Source organism: Osmerus eperlanus, chromosome 24 (genome assembly GCF_963692335.1).
Source record: "Osmerus eperlanus chromosome 24, fOsmEpe2.1, whole genome shotgun sequence".
NCBI classification, from domain to species: domain Eukaryota; kingdom Metazoa; phylum Chordata; class Actinopteri; order Osmeriformes; family Osmeridae; genus Osmerus; species Osmerus eperlanus.
This window is the reverse complement of record NC_085041.1, coordinates 7,359,995-7,382,700: the sequence shown is the minus strand read 5'-3', so window position 1 is coordinate 7,382,700 and position 22,706 is coordinate 7,359,995. Positions and strand designations below refer to the sequence as shown.

Here is a 22,706-nt window from a genome sequence, read left to right as displayed (position 1 = left end):
CATGAAAAATTTAAAGATGTCAAAGAGTATTTGACTTGACCTTTACTGACTTCCTAGTTACGGTTGCTATGCTGATGATTAAGAGAAGACAGGATGAGGAAGAACAGTAAAAGAAGAACAGATGCAGCAAGGACAAATAACTTATATTGATTTGCTTCTATACTCTTTGGCAAGGAGGAGGAGGAGTCACATTGTGACATGTGTGGCTGACATGTATATATTCTACACAGAACCACTTGTCCTTTCATTGTCATGCATGTGACACTCAAAACTTGAACGTAATACTTTTCCTAAATTATTTACATGTTGTTGAGCAAGTTTATTTAAGGATTTGGAAAATAAAAATGAATGTTTATCTTTTCCAGCAGTCTTGTTACCCTACAGTAGGATTTACCATCTAGCTAGGTTGTTTTGATGTTTCATTTACTTTCTATCACAATAAAATCAACTTTATACCAACTAAATAGGACTATGTCAATATCTTTACATTTGTTAACTGGCTAACTAACCTGTTGACATACAACTTATTTTCAATAACATACTTCAAAAGAAATTATATACAAACTGTATTACACACACTTACACACCCTAAGACACACTCACATACACCCTCCCCTCCCCTTCCTCCCTACACACACACACACACACACACTTTGACAACCACAGACATTCAGACAGCTGACACTCAGACAGTTAAGGAAACTAGATAAAAATAGCATAATTAGCGCTCACATACGCTCAGATACATTTACATTTGGCTCCCAGACCAGCAACACCATACTGAACAGAGAGACCAGCTACAGAGCAGTCCTGACTAAAGAGAGAGATGAACTTAAGAGGAGGCTATGTGGTGAGTTAAAGAACTGTTTTAATATTTGGTGTTGGTTGTATACTTTTAGAAAATATGTCTACAAATATGGAGTTTGAACTGAGGAGAGGATCAGACCTGGTGATCATAAACAGCCCAGAGGAACAGGTGAGAGATGGAGAGAAAGACAGAGAGAGAGAGAGAGAGATGGAAAGTATGAAAGACTGAGAACACCAGAAATGTACAGGATAAGGTGAAGTTTGATCAAGGATGATCCGGGTAATAAAACTGCTCTTATCCCTTCTCCATGAGGCATTCTTCAATAACCTCACCATGAGAGTGTGGATCGGTATGACCGACACACTAACACGAGTTAAATCGGTTAATGATGGTTGCATTGTGTTCAGAGATTAACGCAGGTCTTTAAAAAGCTGGTTGTTATATGTTATTCAGGACAGACATGTACCTCAAGGAGGCTCGGTTTACCCATTTCAGATGATCAATTAACAAAACAAAAAAACGATGATCCCAGACCATTAACCGCCACTAATAAAAACTGTAGAGGCATCACTTTAAAGAGACAAAAATAGTGTTGTTAAACAGTCTGTACCAGTGAGTCAGTTTCGAATGATAGGGTTCTGTCTGCGTTAAGGGTGGTTCAGAGATATCGTGAGATACGAACTGACAGACACGGAATACCTGAGAATAAAAAGGCAACAGCCATTTTCTTTTTGTAAACCTGGGTCTTGTTTTTGACTTCCAACCTTCACATCTTTTCCAACAGCACTCCTAAAACATTCTGTACAAGCCAAGCAGTCTTGTCGGCCAATCAGAGTACGTTTCCTCCAGCCGACACCATGTTGAAAAAAAGTGCCATACACATTCTAGTATCCATTTTTGTCATGATTGATGAATTTTGTTCCATGCCCAACATTAAAATAATGTATATTCAACTTGGAAATAAATTAACCTGAGTGTTATGAACTAAAATTCGAACTCCAAGTCTCATGCTCATTCATTTCATTATGGCATTCGTATACATTGCACTTTAAGGCTAAACATGTTCATAACCCTGAATGCAATATATATAATTAATATAAAACATGAGGGGAAAATATGCATATAAAAAAAACATTCAATATGTTTATCAATGAGCAAAGATCCATTGCTCACTATGCCTAAACGTAACTGGCAAAAACAGTGTGGTTTGTTCTTTTCTCTAAAGCTTGTCTGTCCACGACAGTGGGGTCTTGGTAGTGTGTTGAGATAGTGCGTGTTCAGTGCTGACGTTGGCTTTCAAACAGTTCCATTAGCAACAGTCTCATCCCATGTTCCCATCACCGTATCCGGGTGAACAGGTTCAACACCGACACGGATTCCTGAACAGAAGGAGGTGAGGAGTTGAAGTTGACACCTGAGAATTTACTGAAAACACGATGGCTGTTACATAATGAATGTAATCGGAACAGGACTTAACCTTCACCAATTTTTTTTTCTCCCACCCTTACCTTTGTGGATCGCGTTTTGCTGAATACGTTCCAGAAGCGAAGTGTCTCGTCACCGGCTCCGGTGACGATTGCCTCTCCATCAGGTGACATGGCCTTCATACAAAGGCAGAGGGACAGACAACGTGACTAGAGGATTAGGCAGAGACAGGACCACACCATGTTCTACATACCAGGGTATCAATGATTCTAATCGCTGACCAACAACCACCAACTACCAGTCTGAATTGAATCGACTACCAGTTCAGCAAATTGTCTCCAGTCTTCGTAATACAGTCTATACACACCTATGATATCCCCCCATACCTTAAAGTGCTTAAGGGTGCAAATCAAAGAGTCAAAGATTTACTGTCCTCTGCACAGTATAACACAAGGGCTTTCTGGACAGTGACATTCTTGTGTGAGGAGATGTTCAACCTAATCAAATCAAATCAAAATCAAATCAAACCAATCAAATCAAACAATTTCAGCTCACCAGGTAGAGCACCCTGTAGGAGTGTCCGGTCAGCTTGGCCACCTGGGTCAGAGCCGGGTACTTCCACACTAGGATCTGGTTCTGGGAGTAGCCATGCGTGCTCACCTGGGGTGGACAGAGGAGGAAACAGGGTACAGATAAACGGTTGTGATTGGTCCGTCCAGATTCCGGTCAGAGGGAAATCCGTTTGAATGGGAGGGAAGCGAGACCCATCTGCCAGAGCAAATAAAACACGAGCTCGCAGATTCATCTGGTTCCCAGGCTAGTTCAGATTGTGTCTGGACGGCATATCTCTTTATTAGGGTTCAGCAGAACCAACATTTCCTCCATCTCTACCCACATCTCCTTTCTCCTCACCAGCTCGTTGGCGTGTTTGGACCAGGCCAGGTTGCAGACCTGGGAGCCTGTGTCCATGCACTGCAGGGGCTGGCCCGTCAGGGTGTTCCAGAAACGGATGCAGCGGTCAGCCGTGCCCCCGCCGGAGGCCAGCAGCCCGTGCTGGTGGGGGGACCAGGCGATGGCCTTCACCGCCGCCACGTGGTCGGTGTACGTATGGACCGGGTTCTGGCTGGAATGGTTCCACACCAGGAGCTGGACACACAAACACACACACACACAGAGCACAGGGTGGAGTCGAGATGAACACACTTCATTTTTACTGCATTGTTTGTTCGAGAAAATGCATTGTATGGAGACAAAAAGATTACATTACATTTACATTTAGTCATTTAGCAGACGCTCTTATCCAGAGCGACTTACAGTAAGTACAGGGACATTCCCCCGAGGCAAGTAGGGTGAAGTGCCTTGCCCAAGGACACAACGTCAGTTGGCATGACCGGGAATCGAACTGGCAACCTTCGGATTACTAGCCCGATTCCCTCACCGCTCAGCCACCTGACTCCCCTGAAGATTGATCAATTAGTTGATTCGGTGGGGCGAATGGATGGACAAGCGACATACGCAAGTCAGGCCACTTGTCGAGCTGACAGGAAGGCGTTTGCGTGGTTGTATACGTGTGTGTAACCGGTACCTTGTTGTCGTTGCCCCCCGACGCCAGCAGCTGGTGGTCCGTGCTCCACTTCAGGCCGCAGACCTCCTGGCGATGACCCTGCAGGCGGCGCTCCGACTGCAGGGGCGGAGTCCGTATGTCCCTCTGGAGGATCACACGGTCCCGGCTGCCCGACGACAGCTGGTCCGCGTTCCACGCCAGCGCGCCTGGAGATCACGGCGTAGCGGTCACGTAACGATTGTTAAACCGCGATGACGTTTGAAAGGCCTCATTATCGTCCGCCTATGTTCGGCTCACCAACTCTGGCTGTGTGTCCCTCCAGGGCGAACAGCTTCTTCCCCGCCCCGGCGTCCCAGATCTGGATGTAGCCCTTGTGAGTCCCCACCGCCACCAGATTACCCTGCAGCCGCAAAAACCTCAGGCATCAGGCATCACACAAGAGCCACACCGTACAAAGGCATACATGAAGAACTATTGTTGACAGTGTTTGACGCTGTTGACTGCCGGGTGATCGACAAGTTACTGGGAGGAAGTTGGAACTCACTCGTTCCGACCAGCCAACTGAAGTGACCGAATCCCCCTCCACTGACAAGTCACACAGACGAGTTACCTGAAAGAAGGGCGTTTGGTTGTGTTTGAGAGAGGGTGGTGTCGATATGCCTGACTCCATGGCTGCCCTACTTTCGGAACGCTAGCTGAAAATAACCATACATATCACTTCTCTTTCTCTCTTTTTAAGATATTTACACACACAGACACGCACACACACACACACTCCACAAATAGGTCCTCCACACATAGTACCTGGCTGGTGCAGGCACTCCAGAGGTAGACACAGGTGCCCAGGCCCACACTCAGCACGTTCAGGGAGGACCAATCGACCAGGTTGAGGTAAAAGTCGTCCTGGAGCTCTGGGGCATCCAGGACCTTGAACGGAATCTTGGAGATCTTCCTGGTAGGCTTCCTTGGTGACCGTAGCAACTTTTGACTGCAAAGAGGAAGAAGAAATCCAGAACGATTGCTGCGCACCGGTTCACTCACATGGATGTAGGTTTCAAAATACGGGATCGGTTTCGGTCAGGGATCTTTCCACAAGTATTATGATTATAACAAGGGAACGAATCACTACAAAACGTAGAAAAAGTATGTAGAGTAGAAGCGATGGGGGTCACACGACATTCACCTCTTGATGCTGACAGGGGATAACGAGTACGGGGAGATGTTGCCATCATCTGGTGAAGACGCCCTCTTTGTTCTAAGAGAGTACTGCGTGGACAAGGAAACGAGAGGGAAATCGAGCGGTAAGTTACAATTTGCGGAAGGGGCGAGGAGGCGTGAGGAGGATAGACAGGCGGCCTCACCGTGAAGAGGCTTCTCCGCTCGGGCGTGGAGGGCTGCAGGCGCCTGTCCTCCGTCTGGGGGTCCTGAACCTTCTCTATCCCCGCTCCCAGCAGCTCGTTCTTCAGCAGGGCCGAGTAGGCCAGCCCATCCGCTACGGACAGGAAGAAGGAAAAGTGAAGAGCAATGGCATAGATATTTACTTTGTATGGGTAATTACTCCATGATAACAATTCTGAACATTCTGAACAACAAGTTGCAGATGTGGAGATTTGAAAGTGATCTGAGAAGTTTACAAAACAGTGGCGTTGGATTGCTAGATTAGTTACGAGCGAGGTTTGAAACCACATACCTTTACTATTATCTGAGGTTGCTTCCTTTGTTTTTCTATTTTGACTTGGGGACTTTTCATTTTCCTAAACACAAAAAAACAACATCTATTTGTCATAATGTTAATATTACGTCATCCATCTAGTATAACAAAAGCCAAAAATAGGGACCATCCTACAGTCTACTATTGAAAAGATTGAGTTGCTTCGTACGTTGATTCGGTGAAAGTTGATGCTCCAGTTGGCACCAGCCCGTGCTGGGATGAACCTGTCTCCATGCTTGCTTGGGGATGACAGTGGGGAGTTTGTGGGAGTCAGGTGCTTAATCACCTCGGTCACTTTCTGCACATTGACAATATTTGACAGAGAAGTCAGCCAAAATAACCAGAGAAAAATGACGCACTTTAACCTGCAATGGTACAACAACAAAAAAGTATCGTATGCAAGTATCAGGCTTACAATGGGACTGGTATTTTCATTTTGGATGTTGATTTGCCTGAGCAAGCGACGTTCATACTCTTGGTCCATCATGGGAACCTGAGTGGAGTGTATCAGAGCACAACAAACAACTCCTCCTGTCCGGAGTCCTGCGTTTCCTCAATGGATGACCTGCATTTGCACAACATACAACTTAACACGTCAATAGGTGACTGCTAGGCTGGTCGTTTATTTTAACATAGCTCTTGCTACCAAGCAAACTTTCTACAACATACTGCACGGAACAAGCCACAGTCCTGTCAGTACACACAATAGTCAATTGAAAAATCAAGTCAGATTTCAGTCAGTAAAAAGCAGAAAATTGTGATCAGACATACCTAATAAAACGCAGCCGCAACGAATTAGTAACAAACCAAGCAAACACTTCAGATCTACTAATCTTGCGGTCACTGTAATCGGACAACGTTTACAGATCTTAAGCAGTGTAATATCGTTATTACTGTGCGTTATGTGGTCGCTAGCTCGATGCTACTATGATTAGCCTAGCAAATGTTTTGACCAAATACAATGCATTGTGGGACACTTTACTGCGCTCTGACGTACTTACCAGACGTGACTTGATCAAATCATAACACAGAAATGCCATATCGTGTTGCCAAGGAAACGGCGGGAAGCAGAGACCTAAAACAAGTAGTTTTTCTCTTGTAGTTGATTGCAGTGCAATCAATAATGTTAGATCGTTAGTCAACTATTGATATTATTATAAATTATATGTATTGGATATATAATTCAGTTCATAAAGAAATAGATAAAGAGCTAAATAGTTATCAAAACAGGATCATGCAGTAGAGAGAGATCCATCAAACCGAGGTTGGCACTGTACAGTAATGTCTGCCAAGTTAACATGCACTGGGCCCATTGGTTTTTGCTCAATGGCAAATAGGTGGCCCCTAGTTACTGGCCATGTGCTGGCAGCACTTATTCTGCTCCAAGTAACTGTGGGCAGCCCAGTAGCCTGCCTAATAAGGAGCCTTTATGTCACATGAACACTTTCTGCATGTCTCCATCCTCATCACGGTACTATGAGGCCACCTCCACCAGTACCACTGCGTCAATACAGTCTATGGAGACCCACACACAGCAATGTCTGTGCCCCACTGGATTCAGACACAGAGAAGATGCAGACAGCCCAGGTTCCACAAACCGATGTCCATTTGTCGAACGGTGTCCACATATTATCGTCCATGCAGTTTATATGATAAAGAGCAGTTGTAGCCCACAATCCTTATGTCCCATAATCCATCCAACCATGTTGATTTAAAAAAATTGTTATCGCAAAACGCCTGTAGTGCGTGTACAAATTCATAATGACCTTGTCAATGTAAATTGTGCTTGATGATTTTTGTGACATCTGACACCATGCACAACTACATATTCGTGCTGTCAGCGTCGTTAAACTGTAGTGTCATCCATGTCATTCTCACCATTATTCAAGTCAGCTGCATTCTACACAATGTCTGTGAGATTTGACAGAATCTCTGTCAAGTCCAAATGGTTGGAGGAGACAGGCAGGACTCATCAACAACGGCAGCCTTGCCATGTCTCTATGAACGAGGCTGTGGCCAGTCCTCATTTGTCAACGGTTGACAAACGAGGACTGGCCACAGCCACTCCTGCGATGAGTATACTCATCGCAGGAGCCACTGAAAAACGAAAGCATGCAAACTATGACAAACAGTGACACAGAAAGAAAGAGAGAGGGAAATTAGGTCAATGACTGTACATATGTTGTAAAACACTATTGGACAGATAGTAGGTCAGTGTTGCTCACATCAGACGCTCGAAGTTATACTGCACTGTAGCTGCTCTGTCAAAACCACATTATTGAACCTATCTACCTTCTGTCAGTTATAGATGTAAATAAAGTATTTATTTACAATATGTTTATACATTTATTTGTAATAGTTATTTTATCTTCCTTGGTTTTTAGACGATATTTTATTTGTTTTACATATAAGGCAGTGAAACTGATCGCTATAAAAGTTGACCAAACAGAGCATCCAGAGCGTTTGTTGTATGTATTTTGATGGACTTCTAGAGTAGCCGCTTATGCCCCTGGTATGGATTTGGAGAAACCCCGTCACAAAAATGTCCATCTCCTCTCCAGTTTACTGCAATATCCCTCCGAAACAGTAGGTAGTACATGGCGTCGGAAATCTAAACATTTGGTACGTTGTCAAATCGTTTTCCTTCGATGCTATTTTCAGGTGAACTATACACGGTGTACATTAATGGACAAATACCAAATTATTTGTCGTTTATTGCGATTATGTGTTCCATTCAGAATCAGTCACCGGAAGTAGTAGTTCCAGCCAGCTCGAAACTGTCTGCGTGATAAATCCATTTCCTTTCAGAAAAACCTTGAAGCTTCGGTAGGAATATGTCAAGCGATTCTGCGGACTACAATAGGTAAAAATTACTTGTGTACTTGTGTATGGCTTGCCAGTTTTAACAATAACTGCTGTCATGGTCCGATTTAATTGCATGGAATATATGTCTGCATGTAATAAACAATCTATGCAAGAAGGTTGCTGTTCTTTAGAAATAGTTGGCTAGCTATCAAGCCTGATGCGACAGAGGATGCTAGTGTGTCCTCTGGTCCTTATTTAGCCAGCTGGATTGCTACTTCCATAAAAAAACATGCATCACTAGCTAGCTGTCACTATAATGGGAACCCTATCTGACGTTCCTCTGTTCATGTTCCCAATGGAGGCTGTAGTTCTGCATCAGCTTGTTTTGTGTGTCGTTCATTCCACACTAGGAACAAACTTGTCAGTGGTATTCAGCGAAGATCTTGTTGTACCAACTTGCCTTCAAGCACCATTGCATCTGCTGTTGTTGTACAAGTTCTGCATTGGACTTTGTGTTCGCCCATGTCATGTTTTCACTGCTATCCTTGTATGTGAATGTCTACACACAACTAATGTATTGAAACTTATGTAACATGACACAAAACGAGACTTCTGTCTCCCATTAGTTCAATGCGAGAGACTAATCTTCTAGTTTTACCCTCAGCTCTAGAGACAGAGACCATGGGGGGCCTGATGGAATGGAGCCAGATGGTGTCATTGAGGTGAGTGGGCCTGGGCCTTGGTGACAGTTTAGACTGACAGACTCATGTACTTCAGAACATAACAGGAATACAGGTAGCACATAACAGGTATCAAAACAGTTGCTTGCCACTGGTATCCAGGCAGTAGATTCTGCCGGTGAGTACTCAAGGTTCCCTGCCAGGTTGCACAGGCATCAGCAGATCCTCACAAGAAGGGGAGGGGGGAGGGACACAAAAGCAGAGCGCGCGTAGGGGTGACAGGTAGATTAGGTGTGTATTACGGTGGCACATTGTCAGTGAGAGGGGGGGGAAGAAGGTGTGTTCTTCCTTCGTCTGTCTCCTCCGAACCGGAACGATAGCCGACACCGAAACGAAACCTGCCGAGTTCTGTGTTTCAAATTCAACATTGCTTGTTGTTTGAGTTTCAGTTAAACCTATAGTAGTTGGTCAGATAACTACTATTTGCATTCCACAACAGTAGTTGTGTCCATTTTCACACACAGGTGTAACGAAATGTTGTAATATGCATCAATCCCATAAAGCAATGGAGGGAAAAGCAGTTCCTAAACCTACCACAAACGAGGCAGGGTTTACACGGTCAGGACCTAGGGTGTGTCGCGGATGGACACTGACCGTGACCCGACGTCTCTGGGCCGTGTCGTTTCAGAGCAACTGGAATGAGATCACAGACAACTTTGATGATATGGCCCTGAAGGAGCTGCTCCTGCGGGGGATCTACGCCTACGGGTTTGAGAAGCCGTCTGCCATCCAGCAGAGAGCCATCATCCCCTGCATTAAAGGTACATGAAACACGTAACCGTGTACAGAACATACCTGTAAGCATTCGAGTGCATCTCCCCAGTCGGTTTCATGATCACTAGGCTACTGAGCGAAATGATGGCGTACCATCTTTCGGGACTGACCTCTCGAATGGAGACAATTATGTGCTCTTCTGATCACTCAGCTTAGAGATCGTAGTAGATAGAATAGCAAAGACTTAACAGGAAGCAGGCGTTTCCTCATAAACCCTCCCCCTGTATTTTCTCGCACGACTTTGGATTCCCCCCCACCCCCACTTGTGGCGGCCCAAAAGCCAGCTCTATCGTTTGCCCTCAAACTTTCTACCCAATGTTGTCAAATCCCCCCCCCCCCTCGTTTTCCAGGCTTTGACGTCATTGCGCAGGCCCAGTCGGGGACGGGGAAGACGGCCACGTTCGCCATCTCCATCCTGCAGAAGCTGGACTTGGGGCAGAAGGAGACCCAGGCTCTGGTGCTGGCCCCCACCAGAGAGCTGGCTCAGCAGGTATGCTGAAACCGAGGGGTCCTAGTTTAACTAGGTGTCAACCACGGCAGCATAATACCCCAACAAAAAGGTATCTTCAATTTCTCCCCCCCCCCCCCCCCAAAACGCTTTAGTGGTGATCTCTGGCACTGGTTAGTGTTTTTCTAAACATTTTTGGGGGTAAATTAAAACTGCCTTGGTTGCACGATTGACACGGCGGTTCGGTCTTGTATCTCTCCCACACAAACAGCTCCGCTCTAAAACCACATGATTCCCTTTCAGCATCTGTTTTCTTATTCAACTCATCACTGGTTGCTTAATCTGTATGAGCATTAGTGAATGTAATGTGCAGGCCCAGGGCAAGTATTCCAACCCATACTTACCCATACCCATGCATAATGACTCGAGGAGCTTTGAGGAGCCACCTGCCGCCAACCGCTTCATCCTGCATATTCCTGGCTAAAACGTCACGTACATTCTGTGTGAAGTAACTTCCAGGGTACACATGAGTTGGATGCCTTCCGGTACCTTCCAGGTGCATCCGTTTGCACAAAAACGGCATTTAATGATCCAGAATTCCAAGTTAGGATTCTTTTGCAGTACACGGCACAGCCCCGGCCCTAGAACTGGAAAATCACAGATTGTATATGGGATCATGTATAAATATATGGGAGGTTATGTGGGATCGGCGGTTTTACACAGGACCCCCCATGTTCCACCCGTGACCTGGCTGCTTTGCTCGCGCCAGATCCAGAAGGTGATCCTGGCCCTGGGGGACTACATGGGCGCGGCCTGCCACGCCTGCATCGGAGGCACCAACGTCCACAACGAGATGAAGAAGCTGGAGGCCGAGGCCCCGCACATCGTGGTGGGCACGCCCGGACGCGTCTTCGACATGATGAACCGCAGATATCTGTGTGAGTTCCTGCCTCCGCCGAGCGACCGAGCGACTCCAATACACGGTCCTAAGCCGCTAGAACGGCCGTTGTAGGAATTCCTTCTGTGTCGTTGTCGGAAGAAGTTCCTCTTCAGGTGCTGCAAGGTCTGTTTAGCTGTTCACTGGGGCAGACTGATTTAATCCTAGATGGAGTCGTAATCTCCTGGCCTTGATCACAAAACTACCTCCACAAGGTTAGGGTTGGGAGGGTCGAAGTCCTGGACTCTGCACCCAGTATTAGATTATTCTGTATTGGTAAGATAAATGCAGGAACACTACATTTACTGATGCTAAAATGTATTGAAATGTTTGTCATTATATTCTGTATAATTGAAAATCAAGACACTTTTGAAAAATTGATAAAGAACGGGATGACGTCTTATATTATTTTTGCATAATTTATTCAAACGTCCTTCTTATGGTAAAGAATGGATGTTATGGAGGCTTGGCCTGAATTTTTTACGAGTCAAATGGGTCTTTTTTATGTCTGGCTCTTCAGGGGATAGGTTTTGAACTGGGTCTGGGCTTTCAATGGAGGACTCTTGTTTCTAAGGGCCAGTTTGTGGCAATATCTGTGTGTAAAACAACATGCACAGTGATTGGGCATTTGGGTGAAGCTGCTCCTCTTGTTCCGCCCAGCTCCTAAGGCCATCAAGATGTTCGTCTTGGACGAAGCCGATGAAATGCTGAGTCGAGGATTCAAGGATCAGATCTACGAGATATTTCAAAAATTAAGCACGAACATCCAAGTGAGTTTTTAATATTTTTATTATTATTATATTTTTTTAAATGTATTTGCCTATGGGTTTTTATTTCCACAAGCAACATCTATGGTTGCAGCCAACCTTTTCGGTTTCCCTCCGTGTTGATGCATTGTTGTTGACCGTGCGCGTGCGCCCACCAGGTGGTGCTGCTGTCGGCCACCATGCCTGTCGAGGTGCTGGAGGTCACCAAGAAGTTCATGCGGGACCCCATCCAGATCCTGGTGAAGAAGGAGGAGCTGACCCTGGAGGGCATCCGCCAGTTCTACATCAACGTGGAGAGAGAGGTACGGTTAGATGGTGATCAGGGTCGGGGCCGTGTGGTTTCAAGCTGTCTCTGATTAGTGAAGGAAAGACTTGTAAATTGTATTTATACATTCTGCTTTTTCAACTTTTTTATCTTATTTATTAAGATACGTGTATGTTCATTGTATGCACCTTCCTGCCACAGTAAATTCTGTGTTTGTGTTAACTCGCATGGCAATAAAAACCGATTCTGATGAGGCAGAAAGGTAGCGCATGCCGTGAAACGAAACGCACCCCGCCCCAGTCAACTGAAACCGGATCCGTTTTCCCTCCGCTCTAGTCTCACCCTTCGCTCTCCCCCTCCCTCTCTCCCTCGCTGTGGTCGGCAGGAGTGGAAGCTGGACACGCTGTGCGACCTGTACGAGACCCTGACCATCACCCAGGCTGTCATCTTCCTCAACACCAGGAGGAAGGTGGACTGGCTCACCGAGAAGATGCACGCCCGCGACTTCACCGTGTCCGCCCTGGTGAGAGAGGACCCTCACACTCCTCACTTGGGTGTGGGGGGGGGATTTTTGGGAAACATTTCTGGGGTTTTTCGTATATATCAGCAACTATTTGGACCGCAAAAGAGAACGTGCATATCCAGCTGATTAAACTAGGCCAACTTTCACCTCAGGCGTGATCACTCGATCGCGATTGGACCGAGATAGTCACACGGCACATGCAGTTGGAAGAAAATCAAATGGATGCAATGTGTCATATTAACAAAATACATTGCTGTCCCTAACTTTTGAATAGATATGTGGCGTGTAGATCTCTGTGCCTCCCATCTCAGTACTGATCAGAAACGTCACCAGCAGGTGTTCTTGCACACCTATAACATGATCAGTGCATCTATAAACATCCTCTCGACCTCCTGGCTGGCTACCTGTACCAGATGAGATTGTGTGCCTTTAAGGAGATCCAGTTTCACCTGACTCGTTGATCCAAACTGCTGAATGCTAAATCCAAGTTCTCCTTGTCGTGTCAGCATGGAGACATGGACCAGAAGGAGAGAGACGTCATCATGAGAGAGTTCCGTTCAGGATCCAGCCGAGTTCTGATCACCACCGACCTTCTGGTAACGAAACCTCTCCTTACGTACAAGGAGCCCCTGCTGTGATGGAGCAGTAGTGGTCCGCTTTAGATAACACTCCCCCCTAAATAAGCTTCCTTTGACTAATCGCAGCCTTTTATTAAATCCTTTTGAGTTGGCCTTACATTGTAGGGTAGCGTGGCTTCAAATGACAAGGCTGAGCTTTCAGATTTCACGTGCACTGAATTATGTATGTTGCATGAGGGCTGAGAAGGTGTGTGTGTGTGTGTGTGTGTGTGTGTGTGTTTGTTTGTTTGTAGGCCCGTGGCATTGACGTGCAGCAGGTGTCTCTGGTTATCAACTACGATCTGCCCACCAACCGGGAGAATTACATCCACAGGTTTAACACTCGGGTTTGAAACAGACAATAAACAACTTTGACCGTCTTTTGTTTGGTAACATGGTGGCGTTTCCCCCCCCCCCCCCCGTCTTTCGACAGGATTGGGCGCGGCGGCCGATTCGGCAGAAAAGGCGTGGCCATCAACTTTGTTAATGAGGACGACAAGAGGATCCTTCGCGACATTGAAACTTTTTACAACACGACCGTTGACGAGATGCCGATGAACGTGGCTGACCTGATCTAGAATTGACACGCGGCTGGGTTACTCTTATGATTTTCTGTTTGCGGCGCTCGCTGTGGCAGAACCAAACGGGTGCATTGCGGTCCTTTTATCCGAAATATATCGAATCTATCTTTGTGTCTAATGCTGAAAGAGGATCAGAAATCCAGATATTCTCAAAGCGAGGCGGCGACTGCGGTCGCAGGCTCTCGTAGGAGCGGTTGTCTTCCCCAACAGGTCGAGCGCAGGGGTGGGTGTTCGAAGACACGATGGCGTCTTCAAAGTGGTTCTCTTTTAGACTTCCTTTTCCTAGACCAATAACAGTGCGTGTAGTAGACATCCTCTATCGTTTAATCGTTTACTTGTGGACTAAAAACTATAAGTGTTGTCTCAAGTCTTCTAACTATGTGAAGGTGACATATGTGAGGTTATGCAGAGGTTTGAGGTGGATGATATAGTCTCTTAAATTAAGCTATATCTAGGTGACTTGTGCAGTGTATTTAACGTATTTAATCACGCTTTTTTAAATTCAAAGACCCACTTTTTCTCATAGAAGGGGGCTGTAGTATAAACACTTTGAATTGTTCTTGAATTGTTCTTGACCCGTTTAAAAATAAAAAGTTATATGTTAAAACGTGTTCTTATTGATTCAGTGGGATGAAGGGCATATTTTACCAAATAAATAAAAATATTCCAGTAAGGTGACGAGATAGAAAAAACAATTGTAATTTTATTACAATCTAAACTTACAAACTTTTCTGTACATTTTTTGTAACTGAGTACATGCAGAGGAATGGATAGTGAGTGGGAGGAGGGGAGGTAGTTTGGTCAGTTCTGAGAAGACTGCTGCAGGATGACCGAACACAGACTCAGTATTTGTAGGTATTCATCCGCCCCATCAACGAGACACTTGTCAACCTCCTGAAAGATGCATTAAAAAGAAACATGAACAAACGGCTTGATTGAAAAAAAAATTGTAGAATCCTGTGGTGTCTCCACTAATAGACTATAAACACTGTCGCTTACCGCCATCTTCTCTGCGATGGCGGACTTCTGTTTGTCGTTCAGGTCGTCCTCGATGACGGTCTCATGCAGCTGGCCGAGGATGACTGTGGCAGCGTAGCCCTCGTCTATCACGTCCTGAAAGAGGGAGGGTTGACAGGTGATTAACCTCTCAGGGCCACGGCCGCACCTTCACACCTCACGTCCAGTTGAGGGAGTTGCTGGACGACTGCTTACTGAACCTTTGCAGCTTTTGAGTTGTAGCCTGCAAACGGCGACGATAACAGCGGGGATGGATCGACGAGGTCAGATTAGAACATTTCGGAGGGGGGACGTCGACCTACCCGAACAGCCACCTCTAGCTTCTCAAACGTGCCTTTGTAGCAGATCTGCAGCAGCCCCTGGATGATCTTTTCAGGAACAACCTTACAGAGAACCACAACATCCTGCATTAGAATCCACGAAAGCCAAACCATGCTTTAATCCAGTTACCATTGAAGATGCCTCGACACAAGAGTTTGTGGACATGTCTGCTGTGATTCTAAGGCAGGGAATGTTCCGGTATACACACTTAGTCCTCTTTCTGAGGTTTTGGTTGACTGGGTAGTGTTTACTGTCGAAATAATACACTCCCCTTCATATCTCTAAAAGGAGTCGGCTTTGGCCAACAGCACTAGTGTTGCAGTGAGGATGCGTCGCCCGGCAACGACAACAGCCGTTCACGAGAAGACGGACTCACCCCGGCAATCTCGACGATGGCCTTCTCAGAGATCTCCTTGTCCACGTTGAGTCTGGCGGCGCTCTGGAGGAAGGTGATGGCTTTCCTCAGGTCTCCCTCCGACACCTTCACCAAGGCTGCAATGGCCTGGGGGGGACACAGGGCCTGAGGGGTTATGGTTCGGTCGGCCACGGTTCTGTGTCGTACGCGATTAGAGGTTGGCACAGGTTGTAAGCGAAGGCCGAAGCTTGAACTGTAACCGGTACAGAATTGATGGATTTAACAGTGATCGCAAAGGGGTCAAATACAGAATCTGGTGATCAAAAGATGAGTGATGTCTTCTGTATGGCCTGACTTCACCAAAGGACATCCAGGGATCCTGAGGTGAACATCTGTCATGTTCGAACAAGCCCATAAACCTTCTGTGTGACATGCAGGTCTCCAGGGCTGAGGGCACATGACTGGCGAGGGGACCGTACCTCGGGCGAGTATTTCAAGTCCTCCTTCTTGCAGATGTCCAGCAGACGCTCCTCCTGGATCTGGTTGTCCAGGGGTTTGAAGCGGAACTTGGAACATCTGGATGTCAGGGGCTCGATAATTCTGACGAAAACCAGGCGACAAAAACACAATGATTCAGTCTCTAGAGAGTAGTATGATAGTAGTATATCTGGACTAGCACGGATTCAAGAAAGAGAAAAAGGGGCGGGGTGTTCTAGGTGAATATGAGAGGCTGTCCTACTGATCTGCCCGTCTTCCTTCCTCGACTTACAGGGACATTCCCCCCGAAGCAAGTAGGGTGAAGTGCCTTGCCCAAGGACACAATGTCATTTTTGCACGGCGGGGAATCGAACTGGCAACCTTCAGATTACTAGCCCGACTCCCTCACCGCTCAGCCATCTGACTCCATAGTTGACTGACATAGTTGATACCCTCCCTCCCCCGTCTGTCCACCCCCCCTCCCTCCCTCCCCCCCTCCCTCCCTGCTGCACCTCGGCGATACCCCGTCTCCCTCCGTCCTCTCTACCTGCTGACGTAGTTGCAGATGAGACAGAAGCGCGTCGTGCGGGACTCCTTCTCCATGGTGCGCCTGAGGGCGGCCTGGGCGGGGCCCGTCATCGAGTCCGCCTCGTCCAGGATGATGATCTTGAACGGCGGGCACGGCTTGCCGCTGGGGGGGCGACAAGAAAACGACGTCAAACACCCGACAGGCGTCTGACCGTGATCGGCCAGGCACACATCCGTGTGTGCGTGTGTGTTTTCGAAGCACAGGGGGAGGGTCTTACTCTGTGCGTTTCCCCGCCGCGGTGAGCTGGGCGAACCTCTTCACCTTCTCTCTCACCACCTGGATCCCGCGCTCGTCCGAGGCGTTCAGCTCCAGGACTCTCTGTTTGTACAGCTCCGGTCTGGCGGGCGGGGATGGAGAGGACATTGTTACAGACACGCAGTGTGCGCGTGTCTGCATGAGTGAGCGTGAGAGAGAAAGAGAGTAGGAGAGAGAGAGCCTCACCCATAGAGCTCTCTGGCTGCGGCCAAGATGGTGGAGGTCTTTCCTGTGCCAGGGGGCCCATAGAACAACAAGTTGGGCAGCTAAAAGCAACACAGGATCAGATCAGGGATATGAATGCATAGGGAAGAAACAATTTAATTCCAAGCAAACTGGACCAAGTCCATTTCCAATATGTAAATATTGGCCGTATATTTGAACGAATGAGCGTTTACACCTGACATGTTAGCAAACAAAGGAGGGATTGAGGGATGGAAAATACAAAGGATGAGATGAGTGTTGCAGTAGCACCACCTCTATCCAATGATGAGGTATAGGAGCACATATATTGATATGGACACTTACATCAGCTCCTTCTAGAGACTTCTTTAGCACGGCCACCACCTCCTCTTGGAAGGCCACATCATCCACACACTTTGGTCTGCTGTGGAACAGCAATACTTTCCATTTAGACTTCAGTGGGTGCAGTCCCCAATTGTCTGTCTGGTCTATAACTAACACATGCTGGGAGTACTGACGTTAACCAACCCTATCATACCCGTCAGCTGGTACCAGGTTTCAATTCGTACTCACTATTTCTCCACCCAGGGAACAGCCTTCGCTTTCTTCTCTCCGCTGCTCCCAGCCCCCTTGTCCTTCTGGGGTCTGGGGACCTGGCCAGACGGTCCTTTAAAAAACGCCTGCATTGCCAATCTTAAAGGGGGAAAACTACCAATAATATCACACACGTTTACCTTTTCATCATAGGCAACGCACTCCACTGATTCTGAGTTGACATAACTGCAGTCGGCTCTAAATTCCATTCCAGTATGGCAAACTGGAAGTTACTGAACACCCATGCGAAACGAACAGCAGTTGTGCCTGACGTCCATAGCATTGTGGTGATATGTTCGTCTGTGTCGTCCTGTGACTATGTGAAACATTCGTTCGTAGCAAGATTATGCTGGCGGTTAATAATTCCGGTGGTTAACAGTAGGCTTTCTTTACGCAAGTTACTAGCGAGTAATTACAAGTTGCGTCTAGCGAGTGCAGAGTTGGTCCTAGCTAGCTAGCTACGTGCTAAGCAGGCTACCTCCTGTATGCAAACTACTAGCCTTGTACTAACTAGAAAATCTATATCGCCACAAACGTACTTTCAGTCGCTCAAATCCAAATCGTATTCGTCCCGAGATATGTGTTGAGACCGTTGTGTCCGTTACTTGATAGCAGCTCGGCTAACAACCTGCCACCCTGACTGTATTAATTTGTGTTGACGTTTGTTGGTTGAGCTTCGACTGTAGCAAACCGTGTCAAGCATTTTCCCGCCACGGCGGAGATGCTTTCTTCCGGTTTACAACTTCCTATTTCCTCCAATGGGAGTCCTTCTTCTTCTTCAGTCAAGTTAATTGTGGTGGATTGCATCCAACTTCATTGCACACACCGCTGTCTACTGGGCAAGAGTGTGAGGCCAATTACGGGCGGACTGCCAACATCCTTCACCTTCACGCTAGTGAGTTGATAATGTATAAGCAAACACCTCTCTTGTTTCACTAGCTTGCATATCCTGTTAGAACATAAGCCATATTTAGTCAATGTAAGGTTTTAATCTATCCGTGTAGCCTATCTGTGGTTAGTTTGAGGAGAGAGACGAGTGACATGATGCAGTCTCCTTGAATCGATAAAATGAAAATGCACAGGCCAACACATCTCTTGCTACTTTTATTTCCAGGGGAAAAATCGTTTTAGGGTTTTGATTAAAATAATAATAGTAACGTAATGTTGACAATATCGCACATTCAGAACCCATATGTAGACATACAAATAAAATATGAACATTTGTTCAGCTAAGAAAGAGTTATAGATTTTATCTCAGGTTATTTTGAGTTTTAAACACAACGTATTCTAGATTATCTTCAGTACCAGCTGTCATGCCATGCCATTGATGACGCATGGTTGCCCTGCCTCGAGTACACGGTGATGGGCGCAGCTGTCTGGGGATAACTGGCTGCTAATGGCCGTCTCCTAGGCAATCTCCCCAGTCCCAAGGGCAATGCCGTGCGGAAAGATGATAAAGCCCTCGCCTTGCATCTTTGCTCTCATCAAAACGTGGAGCAGAGTAACACACTGAGATTGTTGCCCTCCATCACTGTATCTAATCTTTGTGACAAAAACAAATTGTGATGGGGCAACAGTAAAGAAAAATGGTTTAATCATAAGTTAAATAAAACCGTGGAAATCCAGTTGATACGTCAGTTTCTTCATGTAGTTGTTTTATTTGAATTACAGATTAATAAATAAATCAAATTAAATGTTATGAATGAACTATATTCGGAAGACCAAAAAGTAGTAAATACATGTAAATGTTTCCTGTAGTAAACCTGCTTTTTCAGCATGCCTACATCTCTAGATTTGATATAAATCATACAAATGTTTACAATTCCATTCAGTTCCATTCAGGAATAATTTGGATTATGCCTTCATCCTTTGACCAGAAATCACCTGACACCACAAACTACAGTTCCAGGAAATAACTCCGATCAACTTTGGACTCCAGGCTCCAGGTTTTCCGTGAGGGATCCCTCACTCTCCTCCATGGCAGGTAGTAGCTCTTTGATTGGCTGCCCACTCCCTGACTCAGCCATTATCACAGCGAGACAAGCTTCAGCCTCCAGAACAACGCAACCCTCTGATAGGCTCACATACTGTGTGATGAATCTGTTTACAAAACAACAGTAACCATCACGCACTAGACTGCTTGGTTAGGGCTTGTTTTAGACGTGAAGAGGTATTTTTTTGGGGGGGATGTGGATAATCCTGAGAGGTTGACTTGGGCTTCGCCTTCCCTGGGAGCATCACTGAGACGCTACTTCCTGCTGACAGGGAGTGGCATCTGGCTTTGTGTACAGAAGGAGCTTCCACTGAGTCACGGAGGAGATGAAAAGAGAAGAAAGGGAGTGAGAGGATCACCTGGAGAGCCCAGACTAAAGAGGACAGACGAGAGGAGAGGAGACGGGGAGACCGGAGAAGTGGAGGGAAGGAGAGAGGAGAGGTGGGTGGGTGGGGAAAAAGCCGGGTAGAGAACCAGGGAGTGGGAGGAGGAGGAGGAGGAGAGGGGGCGAGGGAGAGGAGAAGACGCGGAGTGGAGAAAGCGGGTAGAGGAGGCTCGAGGAGGAGAGCGCTGTCGTGCGCGCGCGAGAGAGAGACACAGGGTGAGAGAGGAGGGGGAGGCGCGGAGAGAGAGAGCGTGAGAGAGAGGGAGAGAGAGAGAGGGAGAGAGAGAGAGAGAGAGAGGGAGAGAGAGAGAGAGAGAGAGAGAGAGAGAGGGAGAGAGAGAGAGAGGAGAGAGAGAGAGAGAGAGAGAGAGAGAGAGAGAGAGAGGGAGAGAGGAGGAGCGCTGCCTCTGCGGATGCTGCCGACCCTCTGAGATGCTCGGCTGGCTACGGGACGACGAGATGTCTGTGCAGGAGCTCCAGCAGCGTGCCGGCTGCGTCGTCGCGCACGTCGGTGAGTGGCCCCTTCTCCGGTCCTCCTCATCCTCATCCTGTCCACCACCATCCCTTCCATCACCAACACCCGCATGGAGAGTGAAAGATGTGGAAATGGGAGGGATGGGATACCAGCACCTGCTCTGGGGGTACACACCCACTCCTAGTATCAGCTCCAGTCACCAGTGCTGTAGTAGTAGAGATGTTCAGGCAGGGAGTACCCAGGAATGACTTGGTATTGTATAGTAATGTATGCTTGCTGTTGGGGAAATGTCCCATTTTCACCTGGTTCATTCCCAACGTAGTTTTCCATTCACACTGATATACCGTCTTCTGCAATGTAAGGGAAAAGCCCACGTTGACCAAGGTCAGATAAGTCATTAGATGAAGTGATGTTCGTTTGAGGCAATCTGTGACAGATAGATATTTTCTTGATCAGCAACAAATTTCCAAATGTGTATTTATTTATTATTGTATAAAAAAAAAAACCTTGAGACTAAATCAACCCAGATTCTCAAATGAGAGTAATGTAAAATATACTGTTCTACATAAATAGTTTGGATTGAGGATAGTTCATACTATGGATTTAATCTGACTGGTGCCTTGCATATATTTGACCCACAGAGGCAATTTGTTATTATAGTAGTTGTTCAGTCCCATATCACTATAGCCCTGTCCTTCAGGCATGTGCGATAGCCACTCCAGACGATTTTCTGCTCCAATTTGGGTTATTAATGTTTCATGACCATTCAGCATGTTATGGAAGGGTATGCTGTATTCAGCCCTGTACGACTAAAAAGTGATAGTGCATCCCTTATTTGACCTCTCTCTCTCTCTCTCTCTCTCTCTCTCTCTCTCTCTCTCTCTCTCTCTCTCTCTCTCTCTCTCTCTCTCTCTATACTCTCTCTCTCTCTCCCCATATTCTGCATCCGGGTCTTCCTGTGTAGTAGAGCTCAGGAGGAAGTAGGTTATTGTGCCACGCTGGAGATTGTCACGGCAACGTCCTCCATTGCTGTCTCCAGCATTTCAGCAGCAGTGGGGGAGGGGCCCCGTGCAGGCAGTTTCCATAGAAACCGTGATTAGCCGTCCTCCCATGCATTGGGCCAATATTGATTAATAGGCGGCACCCTCAAACAACACCCTCTCACTCTACATCCCCCTTCTCTCACTCTCTCCTGCGTTCACACTCTCTTTCACACGTGGTTATTTCCGTTTGTCTCTCGGTCTCACTCTCAAAAACTCTCTCTCTTCTCAGACTCCATTTCAGTCTTTCCGTTTGTCTCTCTCTCTCTCTCTCTCTCTCTCTCTCTCTCTCTCTCTCTCTCCTTCTCCCCATCCCTCTCCCACACACCCACTCGTTCACGGCTCACCTTGGCCAAGTCGTTAGAACGCTTCTGCACCAGCAGGGTGCTCACTTGTCCACTCGCAGTCTGCCTTACACACACGCCTGTACACACACACACACACACATATACAGACAGTGGTACTCCAGTGTCAGAGCAGAGGATGGCCCATCTAAAGGTCCCTCCCATTATCCCATTCATATGATTGGATCATGATCACTGTCACGCTGACTGGAAGCTGGACTAGGTGGCTTTCATGGTCAGATTTAATTGGTCATAATGAGAACTGGATTTTACCACTGTGCCCTAGACCATTGAAGGTTGTTGTTAATGAGCTGAACGCTATACATAGAATGTCCGGCACGCCTCACTGGGTTGTATTCCCTTATCGTTATTGTATTATTTTGGTTTCCTAGAGGACACACCCCTCTCTCTTTCAGGGTCAGCTCTAAGGGGGTGGGGGCATCTACGGGCAAAGTCATTTAAATCCTGTGCACCCCCCCCCCCCCCCCCCTATTATTTTAACAATGAGTTTCTGTTTGAGAGCTATATGCAATATGCCCCCTTGTGGAAACCAAATGCCCGCTGCCCATTCTGCCTCCTTCTCCCTCTCTCCCTTTCTCCCTTTCTCTCCCTCTCTCTCTCCCTTTCTCTCTCCCTCTCTCTCTCCCTTTCTCTCTCCCTTTCTCTCTCCCTTTCTCTCTCCCTTTCTCTCTCCCTTTCTCTCTCCGTCTCTC

The 22,706-nt window shown here is 46.8% G+C and overlaps 3 protein-coding genes and 1 non-coding gene across 6 annotated transcripts; 2 read left to right on the top strand and 2 right to left on the bottom strand.

Annotated features, from left to right (window-relative positions):
• Window positions 1–1,506: 1,506 nt before the first annotated feature.
• LOC134011264 (fizzy-related protein homolog) lies at window positions 1,507–6,463 on the bottom strand. The gene is made up of 14 exons (XM_062450818.1): window positions 6,280–6,463; window positions 5,924–6,073; window positions 5,678–5,806; window positions 5,488–5,551; window positions 5,159–5,289; window positions 4,981–5,063; window positions 4,602–4,785; window positions 4,342–4,407; window positions 4,095–4,197; window positions 3,819–4,003; window positions 3,146–3,379; window positions 2,789–2,893; window positions 2,317–2,409; window positions 1,507–2,187 (listed from the first exon to the last, which is right to left on the bottom strand). Exons 2-14 carry the CDS (start codon window positions 5,993–5,995, stop codon window positions 2,146–2,148), a joined length of 1,491 nt encoding a protein of 496 aa, XP_062306802.1. The 5' UTR covers window positions 5,996–6,073; window positions 6,280–6,463; the 3' UTR covers window positions 1,507–2,145.
• A 1,607-nt stretch (window positions 6,464–8,070) lies between these two features.
• Window positions 8,071–14,572, top strand: LOC134011087 (eukaryotic initiation factor 4A-II). 2 transcript variants are annotated; one of them, XM_062450529.1, is made up of 12 exons: window positions 8,071–8,130; window positions 8,317–8,371; window positions 8,978–9,035; window positions 9,682–9,814; window positions 10,178–10,317; window positions 11,045–11,213; window positions 11,873–11,982; window positions 12,138–12,281; window positions 12,630–12,767; window positions 13,274–13,363; window positions 13,639–13,718; window positions 13,818–14,572. In XM_062450529.1, exons 2-12 carry the CDS (start codon window positions 8,343–8,345, stop codon window positions 13,960–13,962), a joined length of 1,236 nt encoding a protein of 411 aa, XP_062306513.1. In that variant the 5' UTR covers window positions 8,071–8,130; window positions 8,317–8,342; the 3' UTR covers window positions 13,963–14,572. The 2 variants fall into 2 exon arrangements, with proteins under 2 accessions (XP_062306513.1, XP_062306514.1); XM_062450530.1 differs by lacking the exons at window positions 8,071–8,130; window positions 8,317–8,371; window positions 8,978–9,035; window positions 9,682–9,814 and having other exon boundaries at window positions 10,305–10,387; window positions 10,999–11,213.
• LOC134011439 (small nucleolar RNA SNORD2) lies at window positions 9,902–9,976 on the top strand. The gene has a single exon (XR_009928446.1). It is a non-coding gene; the product is annotated as a small nucleolar RNA SNORD2 (small nucleolar RNA).
• A 16-nt stretch (window positions 14,573–14,588) lies between the features above and the next one.
• Window positions 14,589–18,512, bottom strand: rfc4 (replication factor C (activator 1) 4). 2 transcript variants are annotated; one of them, XM_062450528.1, is made up of 11 exons: window positions 18,296–18,512; window positions 17,736–17,870; window positions 17,508–17,586; window positions 17,166–17,245; window positions 16,942–17,061; window positions 16,683–16,826; window positions 16,138–16,258; window positions 15,680–15,805; window positions 15,285–15,365; window positions 14,965–15,078; window positions 14,589–14,859 (listed from the first exon to the last, which is right to left on the bottom strand). In XM_062450528.1, the coding sequence occupies exons 2-11, from the start codon at window positions 17,846–17,848 to the stop codon at window positions 14,767–14,769; spliced, it is 1,071 nt and encodes a 356-aa protein (XP_062306512.1). In that variant the 5' UTR covers window positions 17,849–17,870; window positions 18,296–18,512; the 3' UTR covers window positions 14,589–14,766. The 2 variants fall into 2 exon arrangements, with proteins under 2 accessions (XP_062306512.1, XP_062306511.1); XM_062450527.1 differs by having other exon boundaries at window positions 14,590–14,859; window positions 17,736–17,855; window positions 18,296–18,511.
• Window positions 18,513–22,706: the final 4,194 nt, after the last annotated feature.

Bases quoted from the DNA above. Each gene is read 5' to 3' on its own strand.
- LOC134011264 (XM_062450818.1), bottom strand. From the start codon at position 5,995: ATGATGGACCAAGAGTATGAACGTCGCTTGCTCAGGCAAATCAACATC. The intron at 5,552-5,677 runs GTACGAAGCAAC...TTTTGTGTTTAG, and splicing joins TCAACTTTCACCGAATCAAC to GAAAATGAAAAGTCCCCAAG. The intron at 4,786-4,980 runs GTGAATGTCGTG...TCCTCTTTGCAG, and splicing joins TCCCCTGTCAGCATCAAGAG to TCAAAAGTTGCTACGGTCAC.
- LOC134011087 (XM_062450529.1), top strand. From the start codon at position 8,343: ATGTCAAGCGATTCTGCGGACTACAATAG. The intron at 8,372-8,977 runs GTAAAAATTACT...TTTTACCCTCAG, and splicing joins GATTCTGCGGACTACAATAG to CTCTAGAGACAGAGACCATG. The intron at 11,983-12,137 runs GTGAGTTTTTAA...TGCGCCCACCAG, and splicing joins AATTAAGCACGAACATCCAA to GTGGTGCTGCTGTCGGCCAC.
- rfc4 (XM_062450528.1), bottom strand. From the start codon at position 17,848: ATGCAGGCGTTTTTTAAAGGACCGTCTGGCCAGGTCCCCAGACCCCAG. The intron at 17,062-17,165 runs GTGAGGCTCTCT...CCCGCCCGCCAG, and splicing joins GCAGCCAGAGAGCTCTATGG to ACCGGAGCTGTACAAACAGA. The intron at 16,259-16,682 runs GTAGAGAGGACG...GGTTTTCGTCAG, and splicing joins ATCTGCAACTACGTCAGCAG to AATTATCGAGCCCCTGACAT.